General features: G+C 46.3%; 1 protein-coding gene across 2 annotated transcripts; it reads right to left on the bottom strand.

Moving 5' to 3' along the window:
- Positions 1 to 2531: 2531 nt before the first annotated feature.
- Positions 2532 to 19832, bottom strand: LOC146990565 (protein Shroom2-like). Of its 2 annotated transcripts, XM_085795302.1 has the most exons (12): positions 19747 to 19832; positions 19048 to 19251; positions 18020 to 18174; positions 11682 to 11777; positions 10231 to 10552; positions 8142 to 9683; positions 7997 to 8052; positions 6333 to 6839; positions 5308 to 5757; positions 4313 to 4487; positions 3933 to 4205; positions 2532 to 3120 (listed from the first exon to the last, which is right to left on the bottom strand). In XM_085795302.1, exons 2-12 carry the CDS (start codon positions 19210 to 19212, stop codon positions 2848 to 2850), a joined length of 4014 nt encoding a protein of 1337 aa, XP_085651428.1. In that variant the 5' UTR covers positions 19213 to 19251; positions 19747 to 19832; the 3' UTR covers positions 2532 to 2847. The 2 variants fall into 2 exon arrangements, with proteins under 2 accessions (XP_085651428.1, XP_085651437.1); XM_085795311.1 differs by lacking the exons at positions 18020 to 18174; positions 19048 to 19251; positions 19747 to 19832 and adding exons at positions 11905 to 11922; positions 12065 to 12174.
- Between the last annotated feature and the right edge of the window lie 410 nt (positions 19833 to 20242).

The raw sequence follows: 20242 nt of genomic DNA, 5'->3' as shown, positions 1-20242 counted from the left end.
TACCTGGACACACCTGCAGCGGCTCTGACAGATCACACACACACACACACACACATTGAGAGAACAACTCAGGCACAGCAGATCTATATTAGGCTTCATGTTATCTGTTGATTTTACAGTAGAAAGATAAGAGAAAAAAACATTGTCATGTATTAAATATATTTATACACCTTTAATGTATTCATTCAGATCTAATTTAATCTCCATTTAACATAAAAGGGAGAAGAAATTATCACAAAGACAACAAAAACTAAGATATTATAAACAAAACTACAACTATCAATGGTTTAAAGTACATAAAGTAATACATATTTAATATTTAATGTACCTACCAACCTACATAACACACCTATATATATATATATATATATATATACACACTTGTATCACTCTTATCAGCTCTAGTGCGTTAACTAATTGAACAAAGATCAAACTGACGTCACACGACTCATCACATCAACGTTTAGAAGCTGTTATAACATCAACCTGTTTCAGGTGATGTTGTCGACCTGATGGGTTGTTTTTTTTACGTACCTGTTCCAGTCGTCCGCCTGTCACCAGAAAACACACCGGCCACCTTTTCTTTGATTCTCACATGCAGAATGACACTTCCTCATTACTCCTCGTTACTAAAAACCCAGGTACAGTTTCCCGTCTTGACTGTAAATGATTGACGGACAGTCGCTCTCACCTCAGCCCTGTGTCTGACCTGGTTTCATCATACGCTCATGAGAAATCTACTTCCTGTGTCCAAAAATAATGTTGATTTATGATTATAAATACATTTATCACGGCTCAAATGTGTCAGAGATGTAAAAACCTATAACCAGGATCATTATTTGACATCAAAGGGCATATTTTTATATGAATCCATAATAAAACAGCATGAATTAAATGTGTTTTCTCACAATTGATCAAATTAAAAGATAAAAATAATTTTCTGGTGTGAATACATAGATTAAAGGTGGAAATCAAGTGTTGTGTTGTTAGAAGACATGTTGGAAAGTGTGTGAGCCACAAATGACCTGGTTTCTCTCTGCTAAGACGACTGTAAAAGCGACTGTATTGAAAGCGAACCACAGGATAATGGACCTTTATTCAGTAGGTGCAGTAAACGTGGGGCAGTAAAATGCCCCAGGGTGGGGTTGTAAACGCTGCTGTGGTGTAAACAACAGGAAACTGAAGAGAAGCGGGATTTGACACAATATGATGTATGATATGTGCACAAAGTGAACATTAAAGATCATGTACAGTGTGCAGACAACCTGAGGAGTAACAGTAATTTGGATTTTTTAAATTATTAGAAACATGGTGTTTTATCGTGTCTTAAAGTTTGATTTAGTTTGAATATTTTCTTTTTCAGAAAGTTTCGCAGTGAGTCGGTTTGTGAAATTTTGAGTTATTAGACCTTATAAAAAAACAAACGACAGGACCAACAGGTTTCTCAGCTTCATCATTTTATTGCTGCCAAGTTGGTGAAAGAGCCACTGCAGACATGAAGAGTGGGCCGAGCTCGGCACCCGGGGGGGAGGGGGCTACAGTAGGCACGTCTTCAGATAAATATATAGATATTTTCATATATTCATATATATATATATATGTGTGTGTATATTATAATGTGGAGCAGAGTAAAGTGCTAACTTCACGGTAGAAAACAGCAGCTGCACCTCAGGCCAGGAGGATGTTTGGAGCTTCAGCTAAAAGCACAACAGAGTTTGTGAGTTTAATCGGCGTCGTCTTCCTCGTGGAGGTGAAGAAATCAAACTCTTCATCTCCCCTCGTCAGGAAACAGGAAGTGGAATTAAAATACCGGGAAAACTTCCTTCCCTCTCTCCGTATACATTTTCAAAAAAAAAAGAAAAAAGGCTACAATAAATTACTATAAAATCATAATTAGAAACTGAAAACACACGCAATGATGATGAGTCACAACGTAGATTAAATACATATGAATGATACTTTGGTGTGTGTATGTGTGTGTTTACTTCACAGGCCTCATAAAGAAGCATTTTGTTCCACTTTGTTCTTCATTGTCAAGCTTGTATAGAGTTTTGTCATCGCTTTGTCTTCTAAAAGTGTCCAGAGCTCATTAACTAATGAGTTTTACATTAAAAAAATAGAAACAAATGCAATATAAAGGTAGATGTCCATGTGTAGTGTGATTATAAAGCAGCTCTAGGTTCTATATTAATACTGTGAAAGTATCAAAGCCTCAGTCCACAGAGAAATGCACACAGCCTGTATTCAGAAACTGAGCCTTAAAACCAGCCGTCAGGACTTCCTGTCACTTTGTGATGTCACAACTAAGCCCCGCCCTCCACCACCTGGACCCACCATCCAACAACTTTGCAGGATTTGGTTTCTCTGAGTGTTTTATTCTGAAATCTGCTCTATCAGTCAGAAAACAGTCAGCCAATCAGAATATAGACTCAGCGCCTCCTCTCTTCTGATTGGCTGATGCTGACCTGCGCTCCAGAGAGAAGCTGAGACAGAGAGAGGAGATGAAAAACTACACTGAGATGGTTTTTAGATCTTCTCATGGGTCAACCCTTCAAAATAAAACACAGGAAGTGGCGACAGGAGGGAGAGCACAACGTTAAAAATGAAATGTGTTCAGCATATTGAAGATTTTTCTTCTTTTTGTGAATATTTCAGTCAATTCCTGATTTATCTGGTAGAAAACGGCCTTATTATACTTATTATTAGTATTAATCCTGAGAAACAGTAACGATAACGCGCCACAGAGGCTTGGACTCAATCTAACAGTGACATAAATATCAAAAATGCTACATGTTGCACCTTCTCTTGCGGTCCAGGTGTCCCGGTCCAGTTCCTGTGGGCGGAGCCTCAGAGCGGCGGCCTCTGCTCCAGCGGCAGACTGTCCAACAGGCACTTGAGCTGCTCTTCGCCCAGTTTGATCTTGTCCTCCAGTTTGCGCTGCTCGATGATGAGCGCCGACTTCATCTTGACGAAGTGCCGGTAGTCATCCAGGCTCTCGGCGTCCAGGTGGACCTCCATGATCCCGGAGACCAGCCGCTCCCGGCGGTCCAGGTTCTCCTTCAGCTCCTTGGCGTCTTCGTGCTGCCGCATCAGCAGCTTGCGTTTCTCCGTCAGTGTGCGCTGCCGGAGAACACACATCAATATTATTATTATCATCATCATTACAGTTTTTCTCAGTTGCTAAAACACTAAACCCTGTTGTCTGAACCAAATGCTTATTGATCCAGTCGCTCTTTTGACAAAACCATCAGCACTTTTCACCTGTTTAGACACAACTTGCCAACACATTTTAAGCACAGTGAGCACAGGTGGCAAAAGTCAAACACAATTAAAGCACGGGTGTCACCGGTTGAACACAACAACTCAAAATTGATCGCACTTGTGGCTAATAATGTGAGGGAACATATATAAGCCAGTTCAGGATGAAGTCGGTACGGAGAAATGATGCTGTGGCTGAGTTATGCACTTCTCATTTGCATATTTTTGTACTTTATTTTTACTGTGTTTGCTAAGTGCACAAGATTTCTGTTTGTTTTTGTACTGTACAAGTGCTAAATGCACAGGTTTTTTGTTTTGCAACATGCATTTAGCCTAGAGTGAACAATAAACATGTATTTCTACAGCTTCATGTCCTAAGCATTGTGTTTTCTATTTTTCTATGTAGTGTTTAGTGACTGCTCAGTAGTGTTTTTAATTTTGATTTGACAACATAGTTCAGTTTTGAGCACAGATTGAACTGTTTTGAGGTGAAAGTTTGGTTTTGCAAGAAGAGTCTGAGGTTTGTGAATGTAGCTTGAAAATTGAGGTTTGTGTTTAGAGAAAAGGAGAGCAGCTTTCCAGAAATGTGTCTTAGCAATCGAGAAAAACTGTATTATCAGTTTATCATCGGAGTATCGTTGATGGCTCTGCTACTCCAGGGCTGGTCCGGTCACCTTCTCCTCCGGCGGAGCTTCGTCCTCCAGGCTGTTGAGGGCGTTCTCCACGCGGGCGAGCCGGCCCGACAGCGACAGCAGCAAGCTCACCACCTTGTCCAGGTCGCCCACGAACATGCGGAACTTGTCGAGCTGGTTGGGCCGACAGCGGCGCTGCACCGTGGCCTCCACCTCGCGGCCCAGCGTCTCGTTGTCCTCCACGTCCTCCTGCAGGCTCTGCCGCGCCTCGCGCAGAACCTCCAGCTTCCTCGCCAGGCTGGAGATCAGCTCTTGCTGCAGAGGAAGAGGAAGGAAGAAGACAAAGAGGAAGAAGATGAAAAAAAAAAAATAATAAGACCAAGAAGAAGAAGTTCACTTCCAGCTGATTCCAGGTGTTTTACCTTCTTGCTGGCCAGGTCCACGTCCAGCTCGTCCTCCGAGTCCTGCTCCTCCAGCTGCTCCTGCATGTCCTTCATCTTGATGAGCAGCTCGGCTTTGGGGGCAGATGTGTTGTAGTAGGAGGAGCTGGGCACCAGGGAGGCTGCAGCCGACACACACACCTCCTCCTCCTCCCTCCTACACACACACACACACACACAGAACCACACACAACCACACAGTTACAGTAAAACCAAGCTTGTGGTTCTGGCTGCAGTGAGCAGTCTGACCACCAGAGGGCGGGCTGTTCACTGTCTTTACTTTTGTTGTGAGTCTGGGAGGAGGGCAGAGGTCAGGACGAGATGTGAAGTTTTGTTGTTACCATTTTAATGTGATAGTGGAGCCCAGTGGGGCACGACTGAGAGTTTCAATCCATTAAAATCTCCATACTCCATCACCATGATATGGCAATTCCACGTCCTCTAAAGCAAGTATCCAACATTTCAAACATATTATAAGTCTGAAAAGCAGAATAGGTCCCCTTTAAAGAGGAACTATGTAAGTCCGGTCACTTTTCTTTTTTTGGAACAAGTTACAAGTTGAGATAATAATGGATCGTTACGAGACGGAGCTGTTTTAGAGGCAAATTCATGCAAAACCGCTGATGCACGTTGCCTTCAGGGGCAGTTTTTCATCAAGCAGTCTCTGTATTTCCCTCTAAAACAACTCTGTCTGGTAACGTTGTGTTATTATCTCATAGCGTGGTGAATGTGCAGGTCACAACATGAGTTTGATGAGGGAAACCAAGAAATCCCATGAGCCTCCGTAGTGTAGCTCTGAGCAGCTCACGGCTCTGCTCCGCCGTTCTAAAAATAGCTTGCACCGACAATTAAAGGTAACAAACCTACTGCTATGACTATAGGGATTATGGCAATGGGCCAATTTGCCAAAATGTTGAACTATCCCTTTAAGCTACAAACCCTGCATAGTTCCTCTTTAAAGGTGCAGCCTGTCTCACCTGTCAGTGCTCCTGGGGGCTGACGTCCTCCTCCTCTGGTGGATCTGCTCCTCCGAGGGGAACAGCCCCTCCATCAGGTCCATGGTGGTCTTCCTGCCACTCTGGTCCAGCACGTCCACCAGCGACTTGTCTTTCCCCATGATGTCCCTGACCAGCTCCTCTCTCTTGGCGTCCTCTTCCGCCGGCGCCGACGTCGGCTCCGCAGCCGTCTGCCGGGTGTAGGCGCTGAACAGGGACGGGGCCGCCGGGCGCTCTGCGGCCCCCAGGCCGGGGACGAGGTGGTGGTGGTGGGGGCTGAAGACGGGGCCGGCGTCGGAGCTCTGGGGCAGGTAGGCCCGGCCCTCGCGCTCCGAGCTGCTCTCAGTGTGGACGATCCTCACCGGGACCTTCCTCACTGGACTCCTCGCCACCGTCACGTCCACAGGCTGCGACTCCTCCTCCTCCTCCGACCTGGACACAGCACCAAGGGTATTAGATTTTTTTTAGATTTTTTATTTCAGTTTAGTGAATTCAACAAGTGATGAAGCAGCTTTAGTTTAGTTTTTATTTTAGACTCATTTTTATTCACTTCTTAGTTTTAGTTTTTCAGGTTTTAGGAGAAAGCCTCTGTCAGCCCTCTGAAGATGAACTTCCACATTTGTGGGTTTTTCCCTTTCAGTTGCATCCCATAATGTTCCCATCAGTCCTCATCTACCTGTGGGTCGTACTCCAAGTCGTCCCATATTGAGCTGTGGCATTTTCTTCCTGCAGCTTTAGACATCGACAAGAAAACTACAACTAAGCTGATGTTATCTGACTCTACTGCAGTTTCAGTTCATTGTAGTTTTTTATTTCAGTTTACTAAATTAGTTTTTTACTGCTAGTTTTAGTTTTATTCCTAGTGAACTATAATAACTCTGCATGCCACAGAGCAGAGGTCAGGACCTGCAGAGTCGCAGCTCTGTGTTTTGCTCAAAGCCTCGTCGTGCATTAGAGGAGAGGGAGAGGCTTTACGTAACGAGGGGCTCTTTGCTAAAGCTGCTTACCTGAGCAGCCGTGACTCCTCCTGCACGGACGCTGCCGGCGGCTCGTCCGTCAGCCTCAGCGGTGCGAACTGTGGCGAGGGGGACCGCGTTCCGTCGGCCGCCGCCGGCAGAGACAGAGACAGAGCTTCCGTCCAGGAGGAGAACGGCGACGGGGAGGGAGAGCGGGAAGACGGAGGACGAGGAGGAGGCGGCGGTGGCAGCTGCTGCTCCGTTTCTACGTCTCCTTCGCTCATGTCCGGGCCGGGCGTCCTCCTGAGGCGAGGGGAGCCCGTGGAGGAGCCCCGAGCGGCGGCGGCATGGTGCTGGGCGTCCGAGCTGCGTCTGGACAGAGGCTGGAGCGCCGGCGACTGGTCCGCCTGGGCGCCGGCGAGGAATTCCTGGGAGGAGGATGTGGTTTCTGGGCCTAAATGGGGCCTGGGCGGTGGCAGGAGGCCCTTGGCTGGAGTCGCTGAGGCCGACTGTGGGCTGTGGTCGGGCTGGTGTCGCAGCCTGCTCTCTGACTTCCCTCTGGAGGTCAAAACACAGACACAGTCTCATCTCATCACAGGGACCTGAAGGCAACACAGTCGGTCTCACACAAACACATGAGACATTGAACGCCTCACAGTGACAACTGTCTGGATTACAGGTTTATATTTACTGCTTTTTAGACTCAAACTACATCAACACAACATGAGTCAGGGTTCGTTCTGTGGTCGCTGGAGCCGCAGCTCTGTTTAGAAAGAAAAAAAAAGACCACAGCTCCTCTGTTCTGCAGCTGTGTGGGAGAAAACAGAGGAACTGTGACTTTAAAGGCATAGTTCAACATTTTGGCAAACTCCAAAACGCTCTGGTGGACAAGTTATGAACTGCACATTCACCACGCTATGAGATAATAACAGAACATTACCAGACAGAGTTGTTTTAGAGGGAAATACATGCAAAACAGCTGATACTCATTCCCGTCGGGAGCAGTTTTTCATCATCAGTCTCTGTATTTCCCTCTAAAACAACTCTGTCTGGTAACGTTGTGTTATTATCTCATAGCGTGGTGAATGTGCAGGTCACAACTTGTCCACCAGAGCGTTGTGGAGTTGTTGGATTGTGTATTTGATGAGTTTGATGAGAGAAACCAAGAAATCCCATGAGCCTCCGTAGCGTAGCTCTGAGCAGCTCGCGCCTCTGCTCCGCCGTTTTAAAAATAGTTTGCACCGACAATTAAAGTTAACAAACCTACTGTTATGACTATAGGGATTATTGCAATGGGCCAATTTGCCAAAATGTTGAATATGCATGAAGTAACAGCAGAGAGAAAGAATTCAGTCGTCCTGCAGGGTGTCAACTCAACTCAACGTCCAATAACAAAAGGAGAAAACTGAGTGAGTGAGTGAGTGAGTGAGTGAGTGAGTGAGTGAGTGAGTGAGTGAGTGAGTGAGTGAGTGAGTGAGTGAGTGAGTGAGTGAGTGAGTGAGTGAGTGAGTGAGTGAGTGAGTGCTCTTTGTCTGCAGCAGCTGAAGAGCAACAGATCCTCTGTAAATCACCTGTAACTGTGGGAGATACGTTTCACTTCCTTTCAGAGCAGGACACTGAGACGTGTCCTCGTCCTCGTCCTCGCCGCCCTGACACATTCCTCATCTACGTGAAACTTTGCGAGAACTCAGTCACTTAAAAACCTAGAGACTCACCTGGTGGAGTAGCTGCTCTGCTGCGCCTGAGGGTCTCTCCACGACGACGGGATATTCTGCAAAATAAAATTAAAAAAACAAGGTTTCAGTCGCTTCCTGTGCAGATCTGAGCAGTTTCCGTCCAGATCCAGAAACGCAGACTCACCTGTGAGTAGAAGTCTGCAGACGGCGACGACCTGGATCTCTCGTGGACGCAGACGGTTTTCTCCTCCACGTCTGCGTCCAAGATATTCTCAGCAGAGTGATACCTCCCTTGGGTTTTCACCTCCTTCTTCTGCTTGCTCCACGTGGCCTGGTACTCGGCGAACGTCCCGAGGCGGTTCGAGTCCACGGCAGCGGTCTGAGCTCTCTGTTTGACGTTGCCCGTCTCACCGAGGTCTGCGTTCAGGTTGGCGCCCTGACCGGACCTCGGCACCGGTCGGGAGAACGCCGGCTTGGCCTCGAAGAACTTCCTCCGCTCCCCGAAGGAGCCGCTCTGAGGATCCGCCTCCACGCCCACCTGGTCTATCTTGTCGGGCTCGGAGAAGGAGTGCGTCCTCTTGGCGAGCGGGAAGCGTTTTCGTCCTCGGATGCGAGCGTTGCAGGTTTTAACTGCCTGCGTCTCCGGTCCGAGCGGCTCCAGGTCTCGTCTCTGGAAGGAGGTGGCCTGCAGCACGCGGGCCTGCGCCTCCTTCAGGTGGTCCTTGTAGGAGACGCTGGAGGACGTGGCGGCGGCCTCGGCGGACCGCCAGTCCTCTCCCTCCTCGTCCTCGGCGGCGTCGCAGCTCAGCGTGGCGGCGCTGCGGCTCTTCTGCAGCTGAGCCCGTTTCTGCTGGATCTCCTTGCGCAGCGTCGTGGCGTAGCGGTCGCTGCGCCGGTTCGCTTTCCCAACGTCCGCCGCCACCGCCACCGCAGCCGCCAGACTCCTGCTCTCCTGGGCCAGGGAGTGCAGCAGCGGCGTTTTGGAGGGCGAGATGCGGTGGTCGTCTTGAGGCACCCACGGGTCCTGCTGCCTCGGAATCTTCTGATCCAGGAAGTGTCTTTCCGCCGGGTGTTCGGACGCCAGACCGTTCCCGACATGCGAGTGGCCATTGCGCTCCTTGTTTTCGCTGTAAGGCGCCTGCGGCTGAGGTAGAGGATACTTCCATCCCTCAACTTTCCCCTGAAGCAGCTGCTTGCTCGCCACAGCGTAGTACCTGCTGTGCCCGCCGGCGCCCTCAGAGCTCTGGTTCGCCGCCACAGAGCCCGCCCCGCCCGCCGTGGAGTGTCGCACGTGCTTGCGGCTGAAGACGTTGGCGGGCAGGTCCTGCAGGCTGCGGTAGTAGCTTCCCACGCTCTGCGGCTTGGTGGGAGGGGCCGAGCGGGTCTGCAGGTAGAGCGCGCTCTCGTCGCTGTGCTGCCGCTGGTGGCCGGCGGCGGCGGCGTGAGACGGTCGGACGTCTGTGCTGGACCGGGAGAAGAGCTTGTTGGGGTGCAGCTGGTTGTGGTTGTGGTCGGCCGCCGCCGCGCTGGGATGCAGGAAGTCTTTGGTGGGGAGGGGGTTCAAGCTGCGTCTGGACTCGGAGGTTTTCTCCTGATGAGGTCTGATGACGCCGTTCTGCTCGCTCGGCGCCTCGGATAACGGGAACACCTTGGTGGCGGCGAAGCTGTCGCTGCGCAGGGGCGGAGGAGGAGGAGGAGGAGACGGAGACTTCCTCCTCTCTGGTACCTAGGGGTGGGAGAAAACAATCGATTCACATAAGTATCGCAATATTTTTTGGACGATTTTAAAAAAAAATTTTTTTTATGCAATGTGCATTTGTTCGCCTTTTTTACATACAGAGTCCAGGTTTTGAAAAGGGCTTAAGTTCACTTTATATTGGAGTATGTTAATTTCTAGGCTCCTACAGTGTTTGTGTGCAGATAAATGTTAAAATGTAGCAGTTTACCTCAGTCTGTATCTCATTTTGTCAGAAAGGTTTTTTCTATACTCTTTTATTTTTGCCTCTTTAATGCAGTCCAGGCTTTTGAAAAGAGACTAAACATATATATTGCTGCTGAATAAATCTGAAAAACTGACTTACATGTGTATTTTGGGGGAAAATATGGTTCCTGGAATAGTCTGTAGACAATCATAATCATTCAACTGTTTCACTGGTGTTCAACTAAAAATCGAGAAAATCTGCAATATCGTAGAATCGCAATTTAAATCGAATCGGCATTCAAAAAAATCGTAGAAGAATCAAATTAGGAGAAAAGCCCAGCCCTACTGGTACCTGCCACACAGGGCCGGCGCCGGCTCTCGGGTCTCGGTGGCGTGGCCGCCCTTCGCCCTGGAGGCCCTTGAAGAAAATGTTCTCGGCGCTCGTGCCCTTCCTGCCGGACGCGCCGTGAAGGTCGTGAACGGGGGGGCCGGAGGAGCCATTGGAGAAGCAGCCGAACCCGGAGTCCCTCTTCCCTCCGGCGCCACTGGGCGGCTCGGTCGGAGAGAGGCGACCCGGCGGGTGGAGGTGAGGCGGCGGCCGGTCCGGTCTCTCCATGTTGCTCACGGAGCTGAAGCGGCTGCTGAGCTGCGTCTTCTGATCCGTCTCTTTGGGCCTGAGCTCACAGAGATTCGTTTGTTACAATATCATAGAAATATATTTGTTACTTTGCTTTTTAAAGGGATACGCCAACTTTTTTTTTCGTGTCTTGCCTCACTCCCGAGTCCATGACCAGCAGATAGACACCATCCTTTGGACTGTGCGTGCAGTAACAAGGGAGATAGAGCCGTATCGCCCGTAATTAGCTTAGCTCAAACACTGGAAGTGCATAGGTAGTGTTAGCCTGCCTTGAACCCTCCGTTTTGACCGATCTCGTCTCGTTGCTGAAGAGTGTCTCTGATGACTTTATGTGGAGGCATGCTAACACTACCCATACACTTCCAGCGTTTGAGCTAAGCTAATTATGAGCGATACGGCTCTATCTCCCTTGTTACTGCACGCACAGTCCAAAGGATGGTGTCTATCTGCTGGTCATGGACTCGGGAGTGAGGCAAGACACGTAAAAAAAAAAAAGTTGGCGTATCCCTTTAATCGGCGCCGTCTCGTCAAAGATATTAAATAAATGGAAAGATATTCCATGAGCGGCTGCTCCAATGATATGAAATGGTATACACTTCCTGTCTCTCTAAATGGGCGTGGCCAACCGTCACCCCACCTCGTCTGTGAACGTGTGTGTGGATTTATACAATTTTTAGGTAGATGAAAGTGAGATATTTATATTTTCTTATGATAACATTAAATATTTACACTACTAACAGTAATATTTAGCATGCCAAAAATAATTTAAATCATTTTCACGGGAGTTCGCGGCCGTTTGTTTGACGTTGCCTAGGAGATCTGTGCCAAATCTCGCGAGAGTGTGTCGTAGAGACAGAGACAGGTCTTGAACAAAGTGGATTTTCTCCGGATCTCTCCGTCTGAAAATTACCATTTTGGTGTCAAACTGTTCAGAAGAGATGTGGCTTGTGAAAAATGAGTCCAAAATTTGCTTCAGTGACCGTGGGGAGAAAGGCCCGATCATAATCGGTGTTCACATTAAATTGTCCCATAGGAATCAATACACTCCAAACTGCCTCTGGTCTCTCTAAAGGGGCGTGGCCGTGCAGAAGCCCACGTGACATGCATACAGGAAGCTGACTCGTCATGAAAGGTCTTGGTTTATAAACCGTCTTTGGTCTCGTTACCTTGCTTCATGTTTCAGTTGCCACACCGGCGCTGACTCCTCCTCCGTCAGCTTGGAGGAGTGCCAGGTGTGAGGCCGCGAGCCGGAATCATTCCTCCTGCAGAACGGAGACGAAACAAAACACGTTACAGCTTCACAACCCCACGTTTCTGCTTCCTCACACTTTCACAAACTCAAACTCATGCTTCTATTTTCCATGCAAACATCAACATCGTGCCTCGTACCCTCTGAAGCGGTTCTTCCTGGAGAGCGTGTGGAAAGGGAAAAACAATTGCTCAGATTAAACGACTCAATCACACGATAAACTACTGCACTGACACAAACCGACACGTCACAACTAACGACCTCGACGACCACAGAGACGCTAACTACCACTGACGGTACCTCATGGAGCTTCGCAAAATCTTGGTGAGGAAGCTCCTCGCCACGTGGACCTCGCTCTCGGACGGCATGGCATGCGGCGACACCACGTCGACCATTTTTAGGCCCTGACTGGCGACGAAGCAGAGGGAGGCAAAGGAGACCCACATGTCATTGACCTTTGACCTTTTACTGGTGAAGCCACTGATGATCACTATATAAACTACATTAATGTAAGATTAAGGCGGAAAAATACACAAATAACGTTGGGTCTTGGGTCTTTAAGCATAGAATGATAAATACATTTAAATAATAAATGATAAATACATTTAAATCTATTAAAATTATCTACAACATTTGCTCAATAATAATAAAGTATGATAATAAAATAATGATAAATAATAATAAATAGTGTATCTGGAGTCCCTTAGCCTTTTAAATTACTAATTCAAATGACTTTAAATTAGTATTTTATTGTGAAAAGCTGTCACAACAGGAAACAGCTCTGTGCAGCCATATGTTCCAGATGGAGCTGAGCTGATTAGCTGCTCCCACCTCCATCGGCAGAGATATGACAGGGTTAGGTGCAAAAACAAAGTGAGATGTTGATGTCAGGAAGAGGCTACAGGGTTTTGTTTGGGGTTTTTTTTTTTTTCTGTGATGGAGACGTTGAATTCCTTCAGAGGAGGAATGCAGCGAGGTATTTTCCCTCGCTTCTTCAACTGGGACATCTCTGTTGGCAATCGCCCAGTCGGAGTCTGGGAGTCTCCCCGGGGAGGAGAGACACCGCCACGTCTTTGTGTTTGACTTTCTCTGTCCACAGAAACTTTTAGATCAGACTACGGTGGCCTGGAGGGTTCAAGAAAACTAGGAAACAGACCCAGAAACATCACTTATTATGATTCGAATGTCCTTTTATAGAGGAAATATTACTATAAAGAATAAATATAAATATTTAGTTGATTCCTCAGTTAATAATTTTCATTATAATCTTAAAACCAGGTTGTTTTTGGGGGGACACAATAAAATGGGGGACCAGGCTAAAGACTAATGCTAAGCTAACAGTCCATTTGATCAATAACATGTGATATTGACGTTCTAATAAACCAAACAAACTCAGCTTATTGTCAAACCTCACTAACAGGAAGCTGTCTGCACAACTTCTGAAGTCATGAAGAACTAAAGGCCTCAGACCGGTCCCTCGCTCTATCCTGTCCCTAGAAACACTTCCTGTTGTGTTGTGTCTTTGCAGGACGTTTGTGTCCTTGCATGTGTTGCAGGTCTCCAGGGCTCCTCGTCTCTGCCTCTGTTACATGTCACACAAAGCGAGAGAGAGAGTTGCCCCTCTGCCCGACACAATGGGAATGCAAATGCCCTGTTTTCTAAAAGCCCCCCCGGGGGCTATTGTCAGGGGATACAGCTGCTCTGTCACAGATATTCCAGCAGAGAGGAGACGCCAGGAAATACGAGTCCAGAAAACACAGACACAGAGACAAACAGCTGACCCAGTTGGCTGCAGCAGGAACTCGTCGCCGAGGAGGCGAAACGTGCAAATTCATAATTCACTGATTATTATCTCAAACACAACAAGTCTCCAAGTGCAGATGCAACTGTTTTCAATGCACATCAACATGTTTCTGCAGCATTAACCAGATTACAATTGTGTTTCTGAGCACAGAAAATAAGATGAGACTCACCAGCTCTCTATCTAGTGTGTGTGTGTGTGTGTGTGTGTGCAGCCGACTTCTTTGAAAACCACAAGAAAAAGAAGTTGCACTTTAACACCACGACTCCTGCAGCTGCGTCAGAAACGAGCGGTGAGGAATCTGACAACTTCATGACCCACACACACACCCACCCACACAAACACACCTTATGTTGCAGAGGAGATTTCCTGAGGGAGATTATAAGTGAGGGGGGATTTGAGTGGAGGGGGAGGAGTTATTGTCCTGTCCTTACTGTGAGTCAGTGTTTGGACTCTAAAGTGGCAAAATAACAACATCAATACTAGATGCAAAAGTCTAATTGTCCTCCAACAGGAGCAGCAGTGATTTCTCTGCGACAGAGACGAGTTTTGTTTTGTTTTAAGTATTTGTGAGACCAACAGTGAGTCTGTGCTCGATTATTGTTTAGTTTTCTTCAGTGTCCTTGTCTGTCGGGAAACACAAGACAGGAGACAGGAATGTCTGAGCCGAGACCTTGTCTGTTTTCAGAGATACCAGGAGGCGGAGGAGGAGGAGGAGGAGGAGGAGGAAGAGGCATCTTCATCATGCAATGACTCCTCAACTGACGGGAGGAGAGGAGAGTCTACAATCTCTGCAGGAGTTTAAAAGACTGAGTGTTTGTGTTAAAGCTCCATACAGTATAAAGGTAGATGTTTGTATTAAAGCTCCATACAGTATAATGGTAGATGTTTATATTAAAGCTCCATACAGTATAAAGGTAGATGTTTGTATTAAAGCTCCATACAGTATAAAGGTAGATGTTTGTGTTAAAGCTCCATACAGTATAAAGGTAGATGTCCATGTGTAGTGTGATTATAAAGCAGCTCTAGGTTCTATATTAATACTGTGAAAGTATCAAAGCCTCAGTCCACAGAGAAATGCACACAGCCTGTATTCAGAAACTGAGCCTTAAAACCAGCCGTCAGGACTTCCTGTCACTTCGTGATGTCACAACAAAGCAGACACACTAAGCCCCGCCCACCATCCATCCAACAACTTTGCAGGATTTGGTTTCTCTGAGTGTTTTATTCTGAAATCTGGTTTTTAGATCTTCTCATGGATGCAACCCTTCAAAATAAAACACAGGACGTCGCCGTTTTTCTCCACTTGCGCCTCCAACTGAGACCAACAGGTGGATATTTTCATAATTTCCTGATTCTCCCCAGACGTAAATGACTGACAACAGTGTAAATAACAGCTACCAGTGGCTTCAGCGGTGACACATGTTGCTGATTCACCAGCGCCATCGGCCCGTGAGGCCGAGCTCCCTCAGCCACACAATAGAAAGTGCCAGCGTCATCACAGCTGGGCTTATCGCCGTGTGTCACTGCCCGAAAACACACAGAGGAGGAGGAGGGTGTGTGTGTGTGTGTGTGTGTGTGTGTGGACACAGGACACAGGAGTAGACGACCGACAGCTGCAAACATCTGGATACACAACGACAACCACCTGTGGCAGCACGACGCACATTCATAGACACAACAGGAAATGCTGAAGTAGCAATAACCATAATAATAATAATAATAATAATAACAGAGTAAAAAGTTAAATATCATCAATGAATAGATGTGTTTCTGTTTGGATGATGACATTTTAAATAAACACAGTCAATCCAACAACTAAAAAACTATAACACAGTTTTCAGCCTCTGAATTAAAATATTTCTCTGCGCTTTTTGATAAATATAGTTTGACATTTTACCTGCACTGTTCCTGTTTTTTTGTGGGGGGTTTTCTTCCGGCAGTTTGTCACGTTGTTTTCTGATCAATTGTTCAACCTTTAACTGTCAATCTGAAGTGGCAGGAAACAGCTGAGTGCTGTCTCTACACAAACTCCGCTCCCTCCCTGAACTAATCCCGTTGGTAGCGATTGAATCAGAGCAGATGAGATAAAAAAAAGGTACAGAAAGAGAGAGAGAAAGACAGAAAAGAGGAAAAGGAGGAGGAAGAGGAGGAGGAGGAGGAAATACCTGGGAGTGGAAAATCTTCTCTTTATCTTCTACAGAGCAAACATGTCCAGAGAGGGGAGAAGCCGACAGTCTGTGCAGCCAAAGCCCCTGAAAACAATGAGCTCTGCTGATACGGCCTATCCCACTAAGTAGAGTCGACTCACCTAGGCAACACGGAGCGTACCACTGCTCCTGCACACACGGGGGGGAGGAGGAGGAGGAGGAGGAGGAGGAGGGAGTGTGTCAGCAGCTCTGAGGTTGACCCACCTCCGAGCTGGTTTTTGTTTTTAATCCTCCTCTCTTTCTGCTGCCGTTCACTCTACAAACCACCTCCGATCCTGTGCCTCCTCAGTGTGTGTGTGTGTGTGTGTGGGGGGTGGTGGTGGTGGTCGGTTAAGGTGGCGAGCCCGGCCGGCATCACCTGTCCCTCCCAGTGACTCCACCCGCTCTGCAAAGCTGAACCCGGGGCCCCGTGGCTTTGCAGCTGGTAATTGGATTCAGGCTTTTAAGTCTCTGTTGCCATTTTCCCTGTGAGCAGATGTAATCGTGACATCGCCGCAAAGAGGAGGAGGAGGAGGGGGATTTTAGTTTGAAATACACCTTTAATTTCTTCTTGTTTTAGGATTCTGGGGTTGATGCGATTAAACGCTGGTGATAAATTAACTATTTAAGTGGATTATCAGTGAAAATCAATGAATACTCTCTCCACACACACAGGTCTACTAAGGGTGGAGCTAATTCATCACCTGTATTTTATCATAATAATTAATGATTAATTAATTAACTGTTGATCATTCCTAAGCAGAAAAGACACAGTTCAGTGACTCTAACTCGACCTGGGTGTTTATTTTACTCTTTGTATAGTAGATGTAATATATATATTAAAATATAGTGACTAGAAATTGTGATTATATTTATTCATTATTGTTGTTATTTTTCCTAAATCTGGTTTAATGTTGCAGAACTGAGTGGAAACGTGTTGATTTACACTGAAAATAGTTGAAACCTCACCTGCATCTGCACCTGGAGACTTTTTGTTTTTGCTTTCTAATGATTTTTAGACATTTATTTTTGGTGATGAAAGATGCAACTTCTGTTTTCTCCACATTTCTCCACGTCTGCTTTTATGCATTCTAGTGAAAATGCATACATAAACAGGTTTTCATGACCATAATGAGGAATTTCATTTTCTATTTCTGCATCTTTGTTTCTATCCTACCACACAGACTGAGTTGAAATGTTAAACTGAGTTGAAATGATGCGTTTACTGTCAGCGTTTGTGCACAGGGCGTCCCGGCGCTCGGCGACTCCCCCTCTGTCTCATCTACGACGAGTCATTATCTGAGCTCTGGAATAACAGTTGTTGGCTGGAGCCTGACCGACCGCCTCCACAATGCCCACCATTGTTTCTCCTCGACGGGGCAAACGGAGCAGCGAGAGGCCCATGTGTGAGGCTGTCAGGTCGGGTCGCCTCAGCCCGCCTCCCCCTCTCCCAGGAGGAATTACTCACGTTTGGATTTGAGGAGTTTGACGACACAAAGTTGTTGTTTACAACTAAATCAGACTGTTTTTTTTAAAGGGATAGTTCACTCAAAATTGAAATTCCACTCATTATCTACTCACGCTCATGTTGACTAAGGGCTGGGAGAAGTTTCAGAGTCCTCCGTGCAGCACTGCATGTCCATATGACGGTAGCGAACGAAGCTCACTTTTATTTGTCCAAAAATACACACCAAAAAACATCCAAATACCTCCATAGTGCTCCTCTGTAATGTCCCTCTTGTATTGAAGCCCTGACATGAGAAATAGTTCCGAAAAAAATTTAATAAGTCTATATTTTAAGCTTGTTTGGAGTGGAAACTCCCAGTGTTGCTCTGCCGGAATCTCGCGTGATTTGCGGAGCGGTGAACTGGGCGTCAGGCAAAGCAGTGAACTGAGACACAAGGAGCTTCCGCTACAAACAAGCTTAAAATATAGACTTATTTAATTTTTTTAGAACAATGTCTCATGTTGGGGCTTCAATACAAGAGGGACATTACAGACGAGCAGTATGGAGGTATTTGGATGTTTTTGGTGTCTTTTTGGACGAAGAAAAGTGAGCTCCGTCATATGGCAGTGCAGTGCTGCACGGAGCCCCACTGTAACTCAGAGAAGGCACGGAGGACTCTAAAACTTCTCCCAGCCCTTAGTCAACATGAGGGTGAGTAGATAATGAGTAATGAGATGAGAAATAATGAGAAATAAAATTTCAATTTTGAGTGAACTATCCCTTTAAATGAATCTTTGTGTTTCTCTCACAGACTCTACCTCCGGACCGCCAGGCTCAGGGTCTTGTGGGAGCTCTTCACCAGGCTGATGGCTTCCTGTCGGGACCCGCCGAGCACAACGCCGTTCACGCTCACCAGCTCGTCACCGGCCTGCAGACGGACAGACGCCACCGCCGCAGCACTGCCCTCCTCCACCTGAGAACACACACACACTGTTAACTTTCATCATGTGTGTTCGCAGAAAAAATAATCTGAACACTTCAAAATGATTTCTAGATATGTGTTTGAGTAAAATTAACATTTTTGTTTTATTTACTGACAACTTTTCTCCCAAAATTGAAATAAAAATATTGTAATTTTTAGCATTTATAGGCTGAAAATGACAACTAGTCAACATAAAACAACTTACTAAGTCTTTTCAGTCCTTGAATAATGCAAATAAACTAAACAAGACACAAATATTTTAATTTAGGAAGAGTTTATAAATCAATGTCAATGTTTAATCCTAGCAGTGTTTTTTATAATCTTCCTATAAAATCAGATGTGGTGTCTCTTTAATGAGAATGAGCTGTGTTTGTGTTGGTATTTTAAACAAAAACTGGAATGGGATGAGTATCGTACATGTAGAGATGCTTCATTCACTTCATTTTTTTGGCGGCTGTATCCCAAGTTTCCTGTGTTTTGGCAGGAAAATGGTGATGACACATTTACCAACAATATGATAAATAACTTCATATTGAGAATGTGTGTGGGCTGGATGGGGATCATTTAATCAGAAACCATCAATAACACACATATTCATAAGGTCAAATACTCAAATGAGAATGATCTGATAATAAAGAGATTATATCTGGGGGGAGGAGCTGTATTTTCCATGTGCAGGTGTGAGGTGCAGCCAACATGGAGCCGACTCCCTCAGGTTTCAGCCGCTGCACCGTTTTAAAGTTTAATGTGACTCCTCGGGTTGCAGCAGGACGACGTGACGTGCACCTCGCAGAACAAACACAGGTGGAGGTGCAACTTTTCTGAATACATGAAAATAGATAGATGAAAGCGATGGTTCGTCACCTTGGTGATGACCAGAGGCTCTCGGTGCTCGGTGCCCCCCCTCAGGGTGAAGCCCCAGGGAGCTTTGCCTTGGAGCAGCACCTCCACCACCTCCTCCTCCTCATCCTCCTCTCTCCTCCTCCGCCACTTCATCCTCAGGTCATCTCCGTAGCCCACGGCAGCCATGACACCTCCGGTCCAGTGGGCTCCATCGACATCAGTTCACTGTGAGGAGCCAGAACACTGTTCACTGAGTATTTCACTTCATTGACAAATACAGAGCAGGAAGTGATCAGTTTATCATCAGAAAATTATCTAACATCTATTCTTAGTATTGATTAATCCAACATGTATCTCAGAGGTGATTATTCACTTATCTCACATTTTTGTCAAATGTTATTAAACAGTTTTAGCCAAAACAAGAGATAAAAGTCAATAATGACACTCAGTTAGGCTACTATAACAACGCTTGAGGAATTATGCAAGATCAATTTGGCTTTTCTATGTAAAAAATAAATTTCTACATTTGAATCCTGTTAGAAATAGCTAAATCAGCTAATTAACCATTAAAACCATCTCAATTCAGTTAATGTCCAACACAAAGTGAGACTCCGCCACATTAAACACGTTTTCTACAGATACAGTTCTTTATAATGACTTAAATATAATTTAATTGATGTTTTAGTGTTTGTTAGTCGGTTTCTAAGACTTTTAACTCACCTGTATGATGTTTTCGGCACAGACGCTCCCAGGAAGATGAACAGGCTAGGGACAGCTGACGACTTCCGGTCTCCACCAGGTGATGGAGCCGCTAATTAGTTTATTGATTTTAACTGAACCGAGTGACTGGAAGCTGGAGCTGTGTGTCCGTGTCTCGACCCCCGACCCCGGCCTCTGTGGAGCTTCCACCGCCCCGGACTCAACTCACCCCGGGTCCCCGGCTCCTCTACACCTCCTCCGACTCCGACAGTTACTGTCAGACTGGTTACTGTTACTACAGTGCCTGTTACACACGTCAGACATGATGTTGCCGCGCCCCCTGGCGGCGGCGTACAGAACTGTGAGTTGCCTTCAGGTGTCTCACGTAAACTTGGTCATTTTTTCCATAGACATAAAGATTCTTTATACATATAAAGATTCTTATATGTCTATGACCCCCCCCCCCCTTCTATCTATCTATCTATCTATCTATCTATCTATCTATCTATCTATCTAT

Source organism: Trachurus japonicus, chromosome 2, assembly GCF_045865225.1.
Source record: "Trachurus japonicus isolate A0001 chromosome 2, Traja_1.0".
Classification (NCBI taxonomy): domain Eukaryota; kingdom Metazoa; phylum Chordata; class Actinopteri; order Carangiformes; family Carangidae; genus Trachurus; species Trachurus japonicus.
This window is presented reverse-complemented; position numbering and strand designations above follow the sequence as displayed.

Coding starts and splice junctions, on each gene's coding strand:
- LOC146990565 (XM_085795302.1), bottom strand. CDS start 19,212: ATGGCTGCCGTGGGCTACGGAGATGACCTGAGGATGAAGTGGCGGAGG. Junction 6,840..7,996: donor CAGAGCAGCTACTCCACCAG/GTGAGTCTCTAG, acceptor TTTGACCTCCAG/AGGGAAGTCAGAGAGCAGGC. Junction 4,206..4,312: donor TGGACCTGGCCAGCAAGAAG/GTAAAACACCTG, acceptor CTTCCTCTGCAG/CAAGAGCTGATCTCCAGCCT.